At 42.0% G+C, this 21,231-nt stretch overlaps 1 protein-coding gene across 1 annotated transcript in view; it reads right to left on the reverse strand.

Annotated features, from left to right (window-relative positions):
• Positions 1 to 6,705: 6,705 nt before the first annotated feature.
• ZNF827 (zinc finger protein 827) overlaps positions 6,706 to 21,231 on the reverse strand; it is a 211,940-nt gene continuing 197,414 nt past the window's right edge. The window contains 5 exon segments of the mRNA XM_042781433.1: positions 6,706 to 6,984; positions 7,032 to 7,055; positions 7,057 to 7,525; positions 11,157 to 11,334; positions 11,698 to 11,889. Coding sequence (XP_042637367.1) covers positions 6,706 to 6,984; positions 7,032 to 7,055; positions 7,057 to 7,525; positions 11,157 to 11,334; positions 11,698 to 11,889 — 1,142 coding nt within the window.

Raw genomic sequence — 21,231 nt, forward strand, 5'->3', positions numbered from 1 at the left:
CCACAGACAAGAATTTCACTTTCCCTATATTCTCATCAGCACTTTGAAGATGTCACTTTGAAGACTAAAGTGCGCCTAACCCAAATCATGGTATTTTCAATTGCCTCATATGCATGTGAAAGATGGACAATGAATAAGGCAGACTGAAGAAAATTGATGCCTTTGAATTGCGGTGTTGACAAAGGACACTGAAAATACCATGGACTGCCAGAAGAACAACAATCTGTCCTGAAAGTGCAGCCAGAACACTCATTAGAAGTGAAAATGGTCAGACTTCATCTCACCTACTTTGGTCATGTTGTCAGAAGGGACCAATCCATGGAGAAGGATATCATGCTTAGTAGAGTATCAGTGAAAAAGGGGAAGACACTCAATGAGATAGATTGACACAGTGGCTGCAATGATGGGCTCAAGATTAGCAAGGATTGTGAGGATGATGCAGGACTGGGCAGTGTTTTGTTCTACTGTCCATAGGGTCTCTCAGTTGGTGTCAACTCAATGGCACCTAACAACAACAACAATGGATATGAAGTTGTATCTCATTATGGTTTTGATTTGCATTTTCGTAATGATTATGATGTTGAGCATCTCTTCATGTGCTCAGTCTGTTTATAAGTTGCTCAGTGTTGTTAGGTGCTGTTGAGTTGCACAACAGAATGAAACACTGCCCAGTCTTGTGCCATCTTCACAATCATTGCTATGTTTGAGCCCATCATTGCAGCAACTGTCAATCCATCTAGTTTAGAGTCTTCCACTTTCCTTTATGAAGCATGCTATCCTTCTCCAGGGACTGGTTCCTCCTGATAACATGTGCAAAGTACATGAGATGAAGATGCTGAATGGCATGTCATAATCATATCCTTAGTTTGTATCAGAACTGGGCTTCAAACTCAGTAAGTCTGCTGCCATGGTAATGTCCCTTGTGGTTGGAAAATAGTATATGTAATTAAGAAGTTCTCACTAAATAAGGTAGAAAGCCACCTGTATGGACTGGCCTTAGGGGAATTAATTTTGAAGTGTGAATTGAGGTAGATTCTCTGTTCCAGGTTTGTGCTTTTGAAAAGCAAGAATTAACTAATATTTGACTACTAAAAAAAGAATTTCAAAAGGCTAGGGCAAGTAGTTTCCTTCTCCCCTTTGCAGTTTTTAACAATGTGAGCAGGATTTGCATTTGTCTGTTTTACAGTTCCTCCTATCAAAAAAGAATTATGACCCAGAGATACACTATGTCACATAAGAGGTCTTGATTAACAACGTGAGACCACGCAGACCTTGGATAGGGCCAGGATGGGCCTCCTTGTCCCCAGAGTCATCACCCTTCATTTCTTCCAGGGCCTGTTTCATGGGCATTTGCTTGCTTAGTTCATTACAATTACTCACAAAATAAACTCCACTTGGTGTGGTGTAAGTAAGAATGTTGACTGGGGTGCCTCAAATATTTGTGATTCATGGCTCCTAGGAATGGGGACTGAATACCCAAGGGCAATGTTTTATCCTGTGTTTTTGCCCACAGGTACTAAACTGCCTTGGGGAAGGATTGCAGCATTATATTCTGTCTTCTGCATATGTGTATGAAATCACTTAGCTGTTGTCTCCCCTCCCCCCACAACCTTTCACATGCACTGAGCTCATCTTGGTACACGTTCCTCCCCATGGGCTGAAAGCACCAAGGTGACTTTTTTTTTTTTCCCTGTAAATTGTTCCTAAGCCCTATGCGACCTCTGGCAGCAGTTCTCAAAGGATGCTTCTGACTGTGAGTAAGAAGATCATCATGTCTTGACAGTTCTCCTTGCCTCCCTTGTGACTGGCGCTGCTGCTCTGGTAAGTGGTCAGGCAGAACTCATTGGTGGCCACCAAATGAAGCCAATTAACCTCAGACACATTATAGAAAACATGGCCTTGAGTCTTAGCTTAAAACATGTTTATGTAACATGGCACAGGAAGAGTATCTATAACCTTGGGTTATAATTCAAACAAGGTCTGCATTACCAGCTCGCAGAAGCCTGCCTCCACATGGCAGTGTTCTCTAGATAAGTGAGGATGGCTCCCATTCCAGACCATTCCTCAAAGTCACTAGCAGCCCATTTCAGGGGAAATGATTTTTTTTTTTATTTCTGCCTGTTTTCAATCACAGGAAAAATGAAAAAAAGAAAAAAAACTACCAACAGGTAGGTATACAAATTAGAAGGCATTCCTTCCTGCAATGCTAACAAATACCAAAGAAAAGTCAAAGTCTGACTTCTTTTAATATTTTCAATAAATAGCCACCCCAAAACAAAAATGGTATTTGTAGCAAGTGAAACTTGATCCAAGTATCTACAAAATAGTTGTTAGATGGAAAACAGAAGGGGAAGGTAGTGTCTAATTCCCAGCTGAGCATTTTCAAAGTGGCTTCTCCTAAATGATCTCATTTTCTAAAAAGTAAATTTGATCCTCTTTAATGTGAAGCAGTTCACAATTTCTTGAAATAAGCAATGGACATTATATTCCTAAGCATGCAAGTTGTGAGCCAGCCAAAACATTCCCTTCTAACTCTCACTGCTGTCAAGTTGGATCTAACACATAGCAGCCCCTTCTTGGGTTTCTGAGGTGGTATGAAGTAGATTGCCCAACCTTCCTTCTGAGGAGTGGCTGGTGGGTTTGAACCACCAGCCTTCTGGTCACCAGTCAGATGCCTTAGGCAGTATACCACCGGAGCTCCTACTGCTTCATATTTTTATTAACAATCACAGACTCATGGGGAAGATCTCAAATGGATAGAAGTTTTAGATCGATTTTTAAAAGACCATTTTAACTTTATCAGTGCGCTCTTCACCTCTCTTTCTCTAGTACCTTCCCCCAGTGGTGAACTATTACTTTCATTTGTACAGATTCCTATTTAACTTGCAAAGTAAACCACTTTCCCCTGATTAAAATCTCATCGTTGCCCAAATTCATTAAGATAAATGGAATTAGCTATTTCCACTCCCTTTGGCTATGGGGTCAATAAAATGATGCCAAGCAGGAGAGGGTAAGGCTGTTGAACACTTAAATGTCACTAAGTAATTTCAGGAAGGAGTCAGTCAGTCTGCAGTTGGTCTGGATGATGGATATGCTCTCAACTTAATGGCTATTAATGAGTTATACAATCACAATTTGCATTATAAACATGGCTGTTCAAAATCTGTACTTTTAAACAGTTGTAACTAAAGTGAAACAGTTGTGAAGTCCGTTGAGACTCATGGTGACCCCATGTGTGTCAGAGTAGAACTGTGCTCTAAAGGGCTTCATTCACTGATTTTTCAGAACTAGATCATGACGCCTTTCTCCCAGTGCATCTCTAGGTAGATGTGAACCGCCAACCTTTCTATTAGCAGCCAAGTGCATGAATGGTTTGCACTACTCAGGACACTTATAACTAGTAGTGGCCATTTCCTCATCTGACTAACTGAAAAGCAACAAAAAACAAACAAACAAACAACAGAGTATGTAGGACAAACAAAACCCTGAGACTAACTAGTTAGTCAAGGATGGCAACCAAGAAAGAAAAAGAAACAAGAGTGTAGCCAACCCTTTTTTTTTTTTTTAATTAGAGTATATTATACTTCCAAACTGGGTACACTAGAAATTGGCAATGCAACATAAGATGCAAAGGAATATACCAGTTACTGTCAAAATGACCCTGTACAGCCTTGTAATGCAAAAAGCTTTATACAATACAAATTTTCAGTAATGTACACAAACCTTGACAGTATGACCATCTGTATGTAATAGGAGGAGTTAAAAAAGGACAGAAGAGAGAAAGTGCTGAGAACTCTAACTGCACTACTATATGGAAAAATAAGCTAGCTTTCATTGAAGAATGCATAGTGAAAACAGAATTGGAGTTATTCGGTAGGTGAACGTCTCAAAGATGTTAGTGCTTTACACGGAAAGGATATCTATGTAATATATCCTTCCCTGAGTATCAAACTGCAAACCAAATTCAGGGGTACATATTTATCTAGATGGAGTCTGAAAAATGCTGTATATTTTTCTTTATTAATAACAATAATAATAATATAAAAAGTCAAACAAACTCCAAACACACACCTTTTCTCACTCAGAAAACTTTTTTTTTTTTATAATTTACCAGAAAGATTGATGACTCTTTCCAAAGTGCTAAAAAAGTTGCCCAATTACATTAAGCATGACGAAGTCATTCAAATACAAGTTCAGTGGCAAGCAGTGAAATGCATGGCATTTGAGCAGTAAACGTCTCCTTCCATCACCCCTCTCGCTCTTGAGTCTCCACCCTAGGACCTCATATTGCACAAGTGGCATGCTGTCAAACCTACAATCCTGACCGTCAGAGCCACCCTTTCAGGTTTTTAACCTGCTGGTGCTTAAGCAGGATTCACCGTTTCTGCCAGCCTCTGTGGGATCCCTGTGGCCCTCATTCCTGTCATCACTGAACTTGTCATTTTGAAAGCACATCATTAGCCAAGTGGCACATTCTCCATTATATGGGGATAAAGACATTACTTTAAAAAACCCAGCCCACACGTAAGTTCAGTATTCTTGGAGTGTATTGTCCAGGACTGTCTATAGTGTCTTTTACTGAGAGGTTGATGTGCATTTGAACAGCATTTCCAACATGGCCCAGAACGAATGTCTCTGCTGGAGAATGACTGTGGGGGCAGAGGTTTCCTGCCCTAGCTGGCTTGGTCTCCTGGCCCAGGGGACATCTCCTTAGTGTAAACAGGTTTGCCAGGGCACCGAGCTGGCCCTCCTCGGTGGCTGGGTGACTGGCAGAGGGAAGTGTTGTACATCTGCTAGGTCTGGGGGAAGGGGCTGGGTGCAGAGAAGAGGAGGAGAGACAAGGATGTGGACAGACAGTACAGTCTCTGGCTTCCGGGGAACCGTACTAATTTAGAGGGGTCTCTCAGTGATACAAACTGACTGGAGGAAGAAAATGAGGGATGCTTTTATTTTCCCCTGGTGGAACAGATGGGGTGGAGGGGAGTTGCAACTCTAGGGGAACACATGATGGAAAACAGCAACACAGTAAGAAAGCATTCCTCCTGTACACGAGTCCTTCAATAGATAAATAATATATAAACTTTCATATTCCAAACTTCCCATTATTATACAAAGCACATTTCTTCCTGCTCTTTCAGCCTGTTCATACTGGAAATTCTGTCGTCTTAAAAATACAAAGTAATTAACATATTCAGCCCAAGATTCTTTTCCTTTTTAAATCACCCATTGCCTTTTAAGCCTAGCAAAGGGCCACACAACTGATCCACGTCTGCTTCCTGCTGCAATAAAGTGCTGTACGTAAGTTGCCATTTTAATGACCACAAAATAAGAGCTTTAAATAAGTACAAAGTTAGCCTCCTAGCAGGCTACATCTACCAGGCGTGAACAAAATGGAATACAGAATTACTAATAACATGGAGGATACTGCTATAGCCAGAGGATCTGCAAACACAATGGAAACTTCTCAGGGGCATAAACTGAACCTTAGGTGTAAACAGCACCTTTTTGTTGTGTCAAAGAGGTTGGGACTAAATTTTCAAACGTACAATCTACTCATTCCATATAAAAGGTACATTTTCTTCCTTTTATTTTATGTGTTTTTTTTTTTTTTTTTGCAGATGAGAAACAAAATTAGTGCAAGACCAAAGCACTGTGCAAAACTGCTTTTTTTTTTTTTTTTTTAGTCTGAGCATTTATACCCAGAATTTATCCAAACCTCTTTTTAATCTCCTTGGCTAGAATTCTCAATCATAAAAGTTTTCACTCATACAATTTTTTTTTTCCTGCAAACAAATGGTAACCACTGAATTAATACATCATATATATATATATAAAATCTGCCCTTAAAAAATGATGCACGGTGTGTGTAACCATACACATTGTATACATACGGACACACATACCTTTAACTTTTAGGATGTTAGCTGCAGTGCTGCAAGATATTTCTTCCAGGATGGGTCACTTGATTCCTCGCATCTTTATAACCAAAGAAGACTGGGGCTCAAGGTTGCCAGCACTCTGTCAGAAATCTCCAGCAGCACTGTAGATGTCTACCATGCCTTCCCCAACTATGCACCAGGCCCTACCACTCTGTAGCCATAAAATCAAGAAGGAAAGATGTTGAAGGAGTTCAGGGAGAGACTGGAGTAGATGAACAACCCAGGAGGGCAAAGAATGTTCATCATTGTTAAGTGAGCCAGTACCAAGAAGGTGCGGTGGAAATGTCATGGCACACGACACACGGCCTTCTCTTTCAGAATCCACAAATGCCCACACACCCCATTCACCCAACAGAAAACAAAATGCACTGGTAGATAATCTTACAAGTGCTGATTGCTATTAAGGACACTCTCTTGAGGGTTGAATGAGACAAAATTCCTTTAAGAGAAAAGTACACAGAAGGGGTGAAGAGTGGGAGGTGGGTGGCTGGGAGGCATGCCTCTGAAGGTAGAAGTATGCAGTAGGTCACCTCTCTGAAGACTGAATAAAGCAGCTTTCATGTCAATGCAATAGGTATACACACAGAGCCAATTCTCTATTCCTTACTAAAGATATACAGTACATGTGGTTCAGACCCGGGGAGGAGAGGGGTCTGTGGGTTTTGCAGCAACATACACCTGCTGGGGTTGTGTTTAAGTTTTGTGGTATTTTTTTTCCTTTCCTTTTTTTTTTTGTCTTTGTTTTTGGTATAGAGCATGGCTGCCCTCAGACAGTCTCTGCTCTTTCTCTTAGTCCGAGATAGGCAAGGAAGGAGTGTTTGGGTGAAGGGATGCTAGGAGGTGCAGTCTGAGGTCGGGGAGGGTGGAATGTGAGATCCAAGTGGTTCTTGGGGTATAACATTGTCAAGGGAATGAGATGGGCAAAATCCGAGTTCCGATACTTGTCAAAGCGCAAAGGGGAGCCATTGAAGGCCAGAGCCTTGAGTGCCAGGTTTGGCTCTGAGCTGCTGCTGTGGGCAGCCGACAGGGCCACGGTCTGCAGAGCCTGTGAGGCGGACATGACCGACAGGGGAGACAAGAGATTCCGGGAGCTCCCCACGATGAGGAGCGGGGCCCCAGGGCCAGCTGGCTCCTTGGGGGTTGGACATAGGCCCTTCTTGTCCTCCTCAGGGCAGTCCCCACTCTGGTGCTTCTTGACGTGGCGGCTGAAGACGAAAGGGTGTGTGGTCTTGAACAGGCACTCTTCGCAGCTGAAGGTCTGGCGTGGGGCGTGCTTCAGCTTCTTGTGCAGATTGAGATTGTCCTTGCGCTTGCAGCTGTAGCTGCACTGGTCACAGTGGAAGGGCCGCTCCCCGGTGTGGACACGCACGTGCTCGATGAGCTTGTTGGCGGTCTTGGACAGGTAGCCGCACTGGTCGCACTTGTAGTGGTTGCCGAGGCGATGCTCCCGGGTGTGCGTCTCTAGCTCCAGCTGGTTGGCCTTCACCGTCTGGCAGATCCGGCACTTGTACTCCATCTTGTAGTGGGTCTTGAGGTGGCACTCCATGGCGGCAGGGCGATTGGTGGAATAAATGCAGAATGGGCACCTGCCGGGAGAAGGAATGGAAGGAAGGTTCAGCCAGGGAGGTTCTGTGGCTTGTTCACTGCTACCCCTCTCCTCACCAATCTTCCTCCCAACCCACCCTCCAAACTCCAAGGCCTGGCCTGCCCTGTCCAGCCCAGCCCTGCTGCCTCTCAGGGGCTGAGAGGATCCCCTTTGGCTTTTCCCAGCTAACAAGGAGCTCTGACGAGGTACACTCAGCCTATTCTGGATCTACTGACACCAACCCTCTTGAGGGGGCACAGAGAAAGTGTGAGGAGTAAATAAGCTGTCGCTCCCCTCCACCCCCTCCCATCCCCTTGGCTCCCTCCCCACGCCCCACCAGACATAGCAGAGGTCTAAACCTCACGACCTCCCCTCTACATGGGAGCAACACAAAGAATCGACTTTTCATGCACCACACCAAGCACACGCAGAAAGGCTAAGAGGTTTTAAAGAACAGCTTGTAGGGGGAGAGCTACCTCCAGCAAACAGAAAGTCACAGGGGTCAGAATCGTGCTTATTAAAGGGTGGTTAGGATGAGAAGGCCTCTGTGTGTCTCTCTCTGTGTGTGAGTGTGTGCATGTGTACTTGTAAAGCATACTTGCTCTCTATCAGGAAAGGAAAATACGGACTATGTCAGGGCCCGGGAAGGCAGCCCACCCACCATCCCATCTACTAATGAGGGATAAAAGGAGTTTGAAGACATTAGGACATTATTGTGTCCTAGAAATAATAATAATCCAACTGGATGGTAAATTCTCAGAGGGCAGGAGCATATTTTACACTTTTCTGTATTCTCTGCAGTGCTTGGTAGAGTACTCAGCAGGTGAGGGCACTTGGGAAACACAGATTCAGTACTTGGCATAATGCCTAAGGTATCTGACTGCTAACTAGAAGGTTGGTGTTTCAAACCCACCAGCCACTCCATGGAAGGAAGACTGGGTAATCTATTTCTGTAAAGATTTACCGCCTCAGAAACCCAAAGGGGGTTGCTATGAGTCAGAATTGACTCGATGGCAGTGAGTTTGGTTTTTTTTGGTTACACATAGCTTAGGTAGGTTCTAGAAGGGCAGATTTCAGTCCCAGCTCCATCCCCTCATCGGGCTCTGGCTGGACACTCTGGGCCTCTAGGTGCCTAGGTTTCTCCATCCTTTGCATGAGGATACACTACCACCAACCCCCAGGCTGCCCAGAGGGGTTGGGAGGAGCAGTTAAGGCATATTTACAAAATCTGCTGAGCTTCTCCCTTAGAAGCCGCCAAGCTTGAGTCAGTGGTTTATATGATAATTGTAGTGTTTGTACTCTTTGAAACAAGAATGCAAATGCAAAAGTGGCTGCCTTGACTCTTCCTTGGCAGCTGCAGGGCAGGGGCCAAGAGTGAATTGTCCTCTGAGGGTTTGGAGAGGTGTTCAGCAGAGCCCAACACAACCAAGTGCACCGTGCACTGCCTCCTCAGCGCCAAGCTCGCCGTTAGCCTTTGAACCTCAGCTCACAGAAGAGTGCACACGAGAGAAATATAAAGCCCATTCCCAGGTCAGGTGCACACACAACCCCTACGCCAAGCTGGGCCTTACCTAGAGGAGTCTGACACTCACCACTGTCCTGAGCTACGGCAAAAGAAAAATAATAGTATAATCTTATTCGATCTGCATTATGAACAGGATATAGAGTACAAGCAGTTCCATCACAGAAAAGCAATTGAGACATCTGCAGTCTGTTTCATTTTAAGGACATTTCTGTGACCCACAGCTCCATCTTTCTTTCACTGCTCAGGCAAACTGCTAAGGGTTTTCCGTGCTCCCAGGATTTATCTTAAAGACATTCTCTCAGGCAAATTAATTCGCAGATATGGCAAAAGAAAACAAAACAAAGCAAAACAAAACGAAGACTCACTGTATAGCCAGAAGGCATTATCAATTTTTTCAAAGTATTCTTCTACTTGGTCATCCTAGAACATAAACTATTACACAGGGGACTGTTAGCACCGCACGGGAAGTGGCTGGACCAGCAAAAGCATCAGAGTTCACTGTGCATTCTCCCCAACGGGTTCAGAGGCTCGGGATTTCTCAGGGCCCTGAGGAAAGGCTGACTGGCAAAGCCACGACCGGCAGGTGCTGCAAAGTTAACAGGTGTGACTGGGCTACTGGGAAGGGCAATGAGCACTAGTCTGTCCACAACAAAAAAAAATTGTTCTCTTTTTTCTTTTTTTAAGAGTATATAAGTATTTAAAAAGGGACAGGGTAGGGGTGGGGACAAACCAAATAAAATTCCCAAATAAACTCTGGCCACACATCTCCCTTCTATCGTGTTTTCTGATTTATAACCACCCCCCTTCCCTCACCTTCTCTAATTCCCACCTCTTCTCCCTCTTAAGTGTACCAGAGAGTGAAACAAAATGGAATTCAACAGTAGCTCCTGCTTCCTGACTCTTCTATTTGGGCAAGTTATTGAGGAAGGTCCCCCTGGCCCACTAGGGGAGCTAGTCTGTGCTGCCCCTGACACTGGATGCTCAGAGTCTTCCTTGTGGGTCTGTCCATCTGTCATCCATTTAGGAGGCTTATGCCACCTCTCTGGCAGGTTGTGAGATTCAAAGATGAGAGCATTTTAAAGCAAAAGTTTCCTCCAACGTTGTATTCGATTCAATAATTTTCCATTCTTTTAATTGTATTATCATTTCAACTAAAATTACATAGTTATGCCATGAAAGTAGCATTGTCTCTGTGTCCATTACATATGCTTCTTTATCTTTACTAGACCACAAGTGCCTTATCAATAGGGACTTTGAATTGAGAATCACTGGGATGATGAACTTCTCATAATGCTAGGACACACATTTCCTGAGTGTGGAAATTATAGTTTATTCCTTGCTTGCTCTTTAGTACCTAATACAAAGCCAGCCACATTGTACATATGACAATAACTGATTAGTTTCACTTGGGACCAGTTGGCTTCTTGTAAGTATTGGTTAATGATGCTATAGGTCATCTAGGTCTTTGGGTATATATATTAGGGGGTCAACGTGTGACTGGCAATGTCAGATCTCATGAAGGCTCAACGAAGGAGATCCCAATTCTAGTTCCTGGAGAGGTATGCAGAGTGTTTGCAAGAAGACATGAGGCATGTGATCTTTCCATGAGAAATGTTGCCTCCTGCTTATTTGAACTGCCAAGGTTTCAATTTTTATGGGTGGAGTAGGGATGAGGTGATGGTCATGTTTATTCAAAAGATAAATGGCAAATCATCTAAAACTAGAGATGGTGAACTGCAGTGAAAGAGTAGTGATTTACACTTGGGAACAATAACCCGAGTCCATCATTAGCATTAAGTCTGAACAAAACTCAACGATGTAGGATGATTCTACTCTTGCAGGTGGGGCTGATCCAACACATCTTCTTCCCTACCCTGCATCCCAGGATATCTGTGAAATGGATTCTCCTGCTGACAACGTCTGTTGATCCCTGGGGGATAGGTCTAATCCACAGCTAGCTAAAGGCAGCAGAAGTGCCTAACTCTCCACATACCAAGCTCTCCCTCTCTCCAAGAACCCAAAACCTTCAGGGGAGAGGATGGGACAGGGAAGGGGAAGGGGTGTTTAGTAACAACGCAGTAAAAGGTTCTGTACTTGCTTTCCTTACTTGAGCCCACCGGTGGGGACAGTGTGGCATTTCTTATGCTCCAGCAGCTGTTCGGGGGTCTTCATGAACTTGTGGCACACGTCACACTCAAACATCCGGGTGATGAGGTGTATCTGTAGATGGCGCTCAAACATGTTCTTCGTCTTGCAGACAAAGTTGCAAAAAACACATTCGAACCCTGAAAGGACCGAAGCTGGGTGTACAGGTGCATGGGGCAGAGAGACAGGAAGGCAGAAGTGGGGCCGAGATCCCCCTTCCTCCCACTCCACCCAGCTATGCCCCTCCAGCCACTGTTCCCTGCCTCTCCGTGTTAAAAGGAGTTAAATGTGCAGCTTCAGAGTCTGTCAACCTTTCCCTTCTTCCATCTATATGTAGGTACAGACCAAACCAAAGGAAATCCAATTTTAGGTGATGCATATTATACTGCATCCTGGGCCTATTATCTGCTTTCCGACACCAACTCCATCACAGAACTATTCTCAAAACTGGGTCACCTTAGAGTGAGGAGGGCTGAGTAGACCACATCCACTTCTTCCCTTACCTTTCTCTGGCTTCTCCTCACTATTCAGTGAGGACTGGCTCCCAGGCACAACGGAGATGACCAGCAGGTTGTTCCCGCCCTTGTTTTTCTGAGAGCCATCTGAGTCATCTTTGCTATTGGCTGAATCACTCAGAGCTGACAGGGAGGATGAAGAAGGGCTATTTGATTCGCTGGGGGTCTTCCTGTCTTCCCCTAAAAAAAAATTAAATTAAATTTAAAAAACTCCACCTATGTCTGCTTACTTAGGAAAAGACAACCTTTAGGACTAACAGTGATTGGGTGTGTGTGCGTGTCTGTGTATCATTGATGCACCCTAATTCGGGCAGCACAAGGCTGAGTTTTCCAACTCTCTCCAGTGCACTCACTAGAATTACAGGTGCACCTATGGTGGTAACACTCATGGTACTTACGGCCAAAAGCAGGCATTCATTCACTCAACAAATGTTTACTGAGGTCTCACTATATTTAAAATGACAACAGCTAAAATGTACTGAACACGTAACCAAGTTCCAGGAACTGTGTTATACTTTAACTGTATTATTCTATGAGGCACAATTATTATCATCCCCATATACAGATGAGGTAATGGAGGCACAGAGAGGTTAACTTGGCCTAGGAAATGGCAGAGGAGAGATGTGAGCCCAGTTGGTTTGACTCTGCAGCCCATGCTCTCCTCAATTGCACTGGACTACCTCCCTGTACCCTTGAAGTGGAGTAAACATGTCAATAGGCCATTAAAATCTAGCATCAGAGACTTCTGCTTCCACTCAAGTAGAATGTATGAGGGGCCACATTCTTCTTACTGCAACAACTAAAAAAAAACAGGCAAACTGTATCAGTGTTTTTCATAGTACTGGACATTAGGAAATGAAGAAGAGCAACCTGTGAATAACAAGAAACAAGAGGTGAGCTGTCTGATTGTACAGAGACTGCAGTGCAGCCTTTCGGTGGAGCCCGAAAAACACCTTGAGTTGAGGGTATAAGGAGATCAATGAGGCTAGACTTTGCAAGACAGTACTGGAGAGAAGAAAGCAGCACACAAAAATAACTCTAAAGACCTGAAAGAGTCCCTCTTGAATATTCAACTGAATATGAATCAAAACATGTGTGGAGAGAAAATGATTTAAAAGGCTTAGAGTACAGTGCCTGGCACATATACACGACTAAAAGTAGTGCCAGTTTCCACCAGCTAGATTGGAAGAACTCCTACTTCAGGGCATTGGGTAGAAAGCTCAAGAAGGTCTTTTAGTAGTAACAAAGAATTAGCCATAGATGGAGCTCTGCTCTGGACCTGTCTAACAAATTATAAAAGGAAGACCCAAAAGGATCAAAGTTTCCAAGTAACTGTATCTCAGAACAAAGATCAAGAATATTTATAGAAATATAAAATATCCAGCATCAAACAAGGTAAAATCACAAAGACTGGCATAAAACAAAAATTATCAGGCATGCAAAGAAGCAAGCAAACACAATCAAAAATGTAGAAAATGATCATTCAATCAAAACTGACCCAGATGTTAGAATGGGCAGACAAGGACATTAATAAGTCATTATAACTGTGTTGCTTATGTTCAAAAAGTTAAGTAGAGGCAAAGAAGATATATGAAAAAAGACCCAAATCAAATTTCTAGAGACAAGAGCTATACTGGCTGAGATGAAAAACATACTGGATGGGATTACTGGCATTTTAGACATGGCAAAAGGAGAGACTAGTGAACTTGAAGATAACAGCATAAATGCTACTCAAAAAGAAATAAACCAAAAAAACTCAAACTCAGTGCTGTCGAGTTGATCTTGACTCAAAGTGACCCTCCTTGGTCTTCCATGGCGTTATCTCTACAGAAGTAGATTCCCAATCTTCCTTCCGAGGAGTAGCTGGTGGGTTTGAACCACCAGCCTTCTGGTTAGCAGTCAAATGTTAGGCATTATGTCACCAGAGTTCCCCAAAATGAAATACACAGAGAAAAAAGAATTACCAAAAAATAGAGTATCAGAGAGCTGTGGGATGCCTTTGGTCAGCTTAATGTAAGTTATATTGGAGTTCCTGGTTGGGGGATGGGGAGAACAGAAAAAAAAAAAGTTGAAATGGCCAAAAATTTTCCAGATTTGAAGAAAATCATAAACTCATAGACCCAAGAAGTTCAATGAATACCAAGCACAAAGAACATGAAGAAAACACCACCAAGAGATATCATAACCAAAATGCTCAAAACTGCTAATAAAAAGAAAATCTTAAAAGCTACCGGAGGAAAAATGACATTTATATGCAGAGAAAAAAGATAAGGATGACAGCAGATTTCTCACTAGAAACAATGCAAGTGAGAAGAGAGTGGAGTGACATTTTTAAAGCACACTGAAATAAAAAATTGTTACCCTGAAAATTTATACTCAGTGAAAATGTCTCAAAAACAAAGGCAAAATTAAAAGAAAAGTTGACATAAGATAGCTATAAGTAATTATCATCAGTAGGCCCACATTATAAGAAATGTTTAAAGAAACCTTTCCAGAAGAAGGAAGATGATACCAGATGTACATCGCATCCACAGAAAGGAATGAAGAGCATCAGAAAGCATAATTACTACACGGGTAGTAAGTTTTTCCTAATATTTAAATCTCTTTAAAAGGTAATAAAAAGCAAGATTAATAATAATGTATTGTAGGGTTTATAACATGTAAGTAAAATGTATGACAACACTAACATAAAGGCAAGAAGGGGAGAAACAGAAGTATACTATTATAAGGTTCTTATATTACATGTGAAGTACTCCATGTGAAGTACCACATGTGTATACTGATACACTGTGATACATTAAAGATGTATATTATAAACATTAAATAACTGGAGTGCTATACCTTCCTTGTTCACTGGTCAGATGACTCAATATTGTTAACAGGTCCATTCTCCCCAAACTGATCTGTAGATTCAATGCAATCCCATAGATTTAGGTGGTTGTTGTTGTTATGTGCCATCGAGTCAGACCTGACTCATAGCGACCCCTCCTTGGGTCTCCAAGGCAGTGTCACTATGGAAGTAGCTTACCCAACCTTCCTTCCAAGGAGTGGCTGGTGGGTTTGAACTTCCAGCCTTCTGGTTAGCAGTCAAATGCCTTAGGCACTATGCTACCAGAGCTCCTTAGATTTAGGTTAGGATAACAAAACATAGGGAAACTGTTCTTTTAGTTCCCTTTAAGTCAATTAAGCAGGCTAGTGATTGTAAACTCCAGGAATTCTTTTTAGAAGATTAAAAAGTAAATCATAGATTATATGCAGGCATAAAATGTCTTCCTGAAAGATCACTTTGCACACCTGGGGTCGCCAGGAGTCAGAATCAACTCACCAGCAACCAGGAACCAAGCTATGACAGTGAGTTACATCTACAGTGTGGAGTTATCCGCACTATACTTGTGTTTGTTTTCTCTTATTTTGCAAATTTTTTCTACGGTAACCAAGAATTACTTGTGCAATTAAAACACATTTTTTTTTTTTTAGGAAAAAAGACATAAATCCATTTACAAACCTTTCAAATCTCATTAGTTTTGAAAGCCACTTATATCCAGTGCAGACAACTCTTAATTCACTTCATAATTTTTCAAATTTTGTTCCTATTCAACCTGAGCTAGGTTCCTGCACAGACACTTACATGACATCACTTACAAACACACCAGGAGGGATGGAAAAGGCCTTTATAATAGCATGGTCTTCTCCTGATACAAGGCAGCTTTGTTAAAGTTACTACCACTACTGTTAGCCTCTTACCTAAACACCTAACCAACTGTAGACCAAACCAAAACCCATTGCCACGGAGTCATTTCTGACTCCTAGTGACCCTATAAGACAGAGTAGAACTGCCCCCTTAGGATTTTCAAAGCTGTAAATTTTTACGGAAACAGACTGCCTCAATGGCTGATGGGTTCAAACCACCAACCTTTTGGTTACTAACTGAATGCTTTAGCCACACTGCACCACTAGACCTCCTTTAATTATAGACAAATGGGCCATTTTTTAGTGGGGCCCTGAATCCCTGATACTGCTTCCCCAAATCTATCTTCTAAGACTAGCCTTATCAATAGAACATTTTAAGTGATTACTTTAAATTCGTTTTTAGTATTAAAACATTAGTTTTAATTACTGTCTTTAAAAATGCCTTCAGGCTTTTAAGGCACTGGGCAGAGCTCCCTAAGTTAATAAATTCATAAATATCAAGGGTGCCAGGTCAGCCACTCGGTGACACAGCTTGCTTGATCTGTACTCCCAAGTCCAAACAGCACCCCCTGCTTCTGGGCCTCATCTTCTTTTGTTCTATCCACAGGGAGTGAGCCGGGGGTTCTTACCATCTAAATCCAAGGCTAACTATGATCCCAGTGGTCAATTATTTTGCAACATTACAAAGATTCTTGGTGAGGGACACCAGTGCATACGTTCTGTCACCTCCTGCATTAAGACAGCCAAGTGAAAAAAATCTAAAAGAAAAACTTAAATATTTTATAATTTGAAAAATTGAAATAATAAAATATGGCTTATCATCTTGCCTCAATACAAACACCACTACATTTTTAGTGTACTTTCTTTTCATATTTTAAGAAGCATCTATTTTTCAATTGTTTTGACTACACAGTAGTGGTTAAGAATGAGGACTTAAGATTCAGAATGCCTGAATTTGAATCTCACCTGTGCCACTTAGTAGCTAGCTGTGTGACCTTGGACAAGACACTTAACTCAGTGGCCCAATTATCTGAACTACAAAACTGGGATAATATCAGCACCTGCGTCAAATGGCTTTTGTGCTAAATGAGTTTTTATATGTAAAGCATTAAGTATAGTAACTGGGCACATGATAAGCATTCTAATAATACTATTACTATAGCTATTAACATTTTCTCATGCTGTTTTATACACTATGTGCCTGGTACATATTTGGCTCTCAAAAAGTAGTTATGAAAATATTTATGAATTAATTGTGTTAAATGATAGTATGAATTCTATTACGTGATGTTTCGGTTACCTAATGCCACTCTAACAGAAGATACTACAAATGGGATGGCTTTAACAAATAGGAGTTTATGCTCTTACAGTTTGGACACTTTAAGTTTGAGTTCAAAGTGTCAGGCTCTAAGGGCTGAGTGAAAACCCCTCAAACCTTGGGCTTCGGCTCTGCCTTCTGCTCTGGGTCCACTGAAGCTAGAGGATTTTTCTTCACTCAGACAGCTACTGGCTGCTGACACTGACAAGCCCAAGGTTGACAAGTAAAAAGGCACAGTCCTGATGTTACCAAACCACAGCAGGCCATTAATTCAAGTCCATTGAAAGTCCCAAGGTTGGGGCAGGCTGCTGAACAACGACACGGCTATACTCAGGGTTCAAGCATGCCATAAGCTAAACACCATTCCCCAAGGCTTCTGCTTATATACAGGAAGCAGACCACATCCCTAAGGCAGCTACTTAGCTGCTCACAGAAGATTCCACCATGGAGTTGATTACCAGTCTCATCATGGAGAATCCTACATCCAGCTGCCCAGCCACTCAACCAGGCCCAGCCAAGCTGACACACAAACTTAACTACCACAAGTGGATTGATCTTACCCTACTTAAATATTTCTTTAAATTAAAATTTAACTTACAATTAGCATTCCACTAGTTGAATTTTTTTTTCCCTAAGATAAATTCCTGGCAGTGCAATTACCGGGTCAAAGAGCATTTGCATTTTTTTTTGGGGGGGATGCATTATCTGATATTCTTTTTTTAATTTTTATTGTGATTTGGGTGAAAATTTACAGAGCAAATTCACTTTCCGTACAACAGTTTACATACACTTTGTCTCATGACATTGACTACAATTTATCACAATGCAACAACTCCCCTCCCACTTCCTCCTGATAGTTACCTCTTCCCTGTCCATCCCTCCATGTACTCCTGCCCCCTGAGCTGTCTCCCTGTGCATAAACAGCCCTTCTTTCTCCCATGGTTGATCTCTCCAAGGAGTGTATCTACCTCAGGTAAATGTTCAACTCATATGCCTGTCTTTTGTTTGGCTGGAAGCCACAGGTGTGGGTTCAGTTCCAGACCTGAGGGGCAGCTAGGGGTCATAGTCCACCAGGCTCTCTCAGACCAGCAAACCTGGTCCTTTTTATTTTCATTTCTATGATTTTGAGTTTTGTTCCACATTGTTCTCCCTCTCTATCCAGGATCTCCTATATAGATCCCCCTCCAAGTGGTTGACAGTGGTAGACAGTGGTAGCCAGGCACCATCTAGTTCTTCTGGTCTCATAGTCATATAGGCTGTGGATCACATAGTGTACCAGTCGCTAGGACTAACTGTTTCCATGAATCTTTGGTTTCCTTCATTCTTCTTTGCTCTGGACTAGGAGAGACCCATCGTTGCATTTATATGGCTGCTTGCAAGCTTTTAAGATCCCAGTTGCTACTTGCCAAAGTAGGAGGTAGAACAATGTTTTATGTAGTATGTTAAGGGCATTGCATTTTTAAGCCTTTAAGTATATATTGCCTAATTAGTTTCCAAAGAGATTTAAATCATTTTTGAGGACCATGGCAACATATGAGTACATTCCAACAACCATAGGTAATATAACGGAACAGCCTCCTAACATAACAGGGGAGACATAAGTCAGCCTTGAGTTTTAATTTGATTGGTAATGAGGTAAAGCATTTTTTCCTTGTGTTTCATATTAGTCTTATTTCTTTTATTTTGAACTGTTATCCTTGACAAATTCTTTAATTAGAAGCCTGGAGGTTTTTCTTATCAGCTGATAGGAATTTTCTCTTAAATATATTAACTTTTTGCCATTTTCACAAATACAATTTTTCAAACTGGTTTCCTTCTTTTTTTTTCTTGTGCAAATAGAAGAATGTCAAACTGCTTCATCTTTTCCTCTGTGATCTCTTGTCTCACACTTTTCCAAATCCTTGTCACTGTGTAAGCTTGCTAAGTAGTCTATTTTCTTCTAGCTTTTCTAGGGTTGCTTTGGTTCCACTGGCTCTATTTCGTTTGGAACTTTATTTTGATGTTGGGGTGAGGTGAGGTATTGACAGTTAATTTCCCAAATAGCTATTCAGATTCGTCAGTGCCATTCATTGCAATGCTTCAAAACTGCAGCAAAATCTGCATTGCAGAAGACACATGTACCAGAGAATTTTTCTCTGCAGGGACAAGGAGCCAGGGAGTGGGAGAAAGGGGATAAAGAGAGGTGACTATGAAGAAACATCCTGACAGAGGACAGTTCTGCAGACTCCTCCTAAGCAAGTGCCACAAGCACAAGTGTGCCTTGGGTTAGAGTAACTGAAGCAAGTATGAGAAGGTACGTGAGTTCTGTGGGAGACTAACTGAAAATGTGCTGTGTTGAATAAAGCCCATTCTGTAGATCCCAACTTTACTTAGGTAACACGAAAGGACTGTGTATTTCCTAAGGTACTGAGAGAAAAAGCTGAAGATGACAACATGCATTTTCCTGAGACAGGTTAAATTAAAGAACCAGACTCATAGAATGGGAGAGTCTTAGGCCTATAGGACACCTCCTGCTCATTAAAAAAAAAAAAAAAAAACTACGATGGAGGTCTAGAGAAGTTAAAAGCATTCCTACACTGACAGTGCTATTTATGGTAATTCTGGGTCTAGAACCCTGGTCTAGAATTCAATGTCTCTTACTCCATACAAAGCAACTTCTAAACAAACAAACAGAAAAGTAAGTCAATACACTGAAGTGTTGAGGCTATGACCACGTCTGAGTAATTTTCTTATGAAGCACACGTATGTGCTGAGTAAGTGGCTCTTCTAGGTGCTGGCGACAAAGCAGCGACTTTGGCAGTCAAGCTCTCTATGCTTAAGAATATGTAAGATTATACACATTATATAGCACACTAATTTCTGTATGTATCATATCTCTGAAATGATACAGCTTATTAATTTAAAAGTTTAGACTGATACATTTTGGGTCAAATTCAAACAACAACTAAACTTCAGCTAAATACAGGAAACTGTGGTTTTGAGGCCATTTACTTATAAAAAAAGGTCAGCAAACTACAGCCCTAGGGCCAAATCTGACCCCTTATTTTTATAAATAAAGTTTTATCGGGATACTTCCCTACCCATTATGGAGCTCAGGTGGCATAGTTGTTAAGGCATTTGGCTGCTAACCAGAAGGTCAGCAATTCAAACCTACTACCTGCTCTGTAAGAGGAAGATGAGACAATCTACTTAGGTAAAGATTTACAGCCTTGGAAACCCAATGGGGGTTGCTAAGAGTCAGAATTGACTAGATGGCAGTGAGTTTGGCTTGGCTTTTGCCATGCTCATTAATTTATGTATTGTCTATGGATATTCAAGGGCAGAGTTGAGTAGTAGCGATAGAGACTGTAGCCTGAAAGCCTAAAGTACTTATTTTTTGTTGTTAATTGCCATCAAGTCGATTCTAAATGGCAACCACATTTGTCCAGAGTACAACTGCTCCCTAGAGTTTTCAAGGCTGTGACCTTTCAGAAGAGATTGCCAGGGCTATCTTCTGAGGTGCTTATGGGTAGGTTTGGAACTACCAACTTTCAGCTAGTAGTTGAGTATTCAATCATTTGCACTATGCAGAGACTCCAAAATATTTATCACCTGGCCCTTTTAAAAAGAAATTTGCTCCTGAAACTGCTGCCCTGATATAAACTTTAAACCTTAAACCAAAAATATTCCCTGAAAGTCTTCTTAAAACCAGCTTAATCAGTAAAAAATGTCTGCCATGAGCACTACATACTTTCAAGACCTATCTACATGGGATCAAGATCAAGAGTCTTCACTTTGAAGACTAAGGTGGACCTGACCCTAGCCATGATATTTCAATAGCCTCATATGCATGTGAGAGCTAGACAATGAATAACGAAGACCACAGAAGAATCGATGCATTTGAATTATAGTTGGTGAAGAATACTGAATGTACCATGGACTGCTAGAAGAATGAACAAATCTGTCTTGGAGGAAGTATAGTCAGAATGCTCCTTAGATGTGAGAATGGTCAGACATTGTCTCTCATACTTTGGTCACGTTGTCAGAAAGGACCAATCATGCTTGCAAAAGTAGAGGGTGAGCAAAACAGGGCAAGACCCTCAGTAAGATGAATTGACAGAGTGTCTGTCAATGACGGGCTCAAGCATAGCAATGACTGTGAAGATGGTACAGAGACAGACGTTTTGTTCTGTTGTACAGAGGGTCACTATGAATTGGAACTGATTTGACAGCACCTAACAACAGATGAGGAGCTCTGGTGGCGTAGTACCTAAGGCATATGGTTGCTAACCAGAAGGCAGGTGGCTCAAACCCACCAGACACTCCTCACAAGGAAGACTGGGCAATCTACTTCCACAGAGATACTGCCTTGGAAACCCAAGGAGGGGTCGCTGTGAGTTGGGACCGACTCAACAGCAGTGAGTGATAACAACAGATGGGATCAAATCCACAACAGCAATGTGGAAGATTAGATAGGAAACTTAGGGAGCAATGAGTTCACATTAATGGAGAAGGAACAACTCAGAAAAGGAGAA

Source organism: Orycteropus afer, unplaced genomic scaffold (genome assembly GCF_000298275.1).
Source record: "Orycteropus afer afer isolate SDZICR_OR568_19922 unplaced genomic scaffold, OryAfe1.0 scaffold00120, whole genome shotgun sequence".
NCBI classification, from domain to species: domain Eukaryota; kingdom Metazoa; phylum Chordata; class Mammalia; order Tubulidentata; family Orycteropodidae; genus Orycteropus; species Orycteropus afer.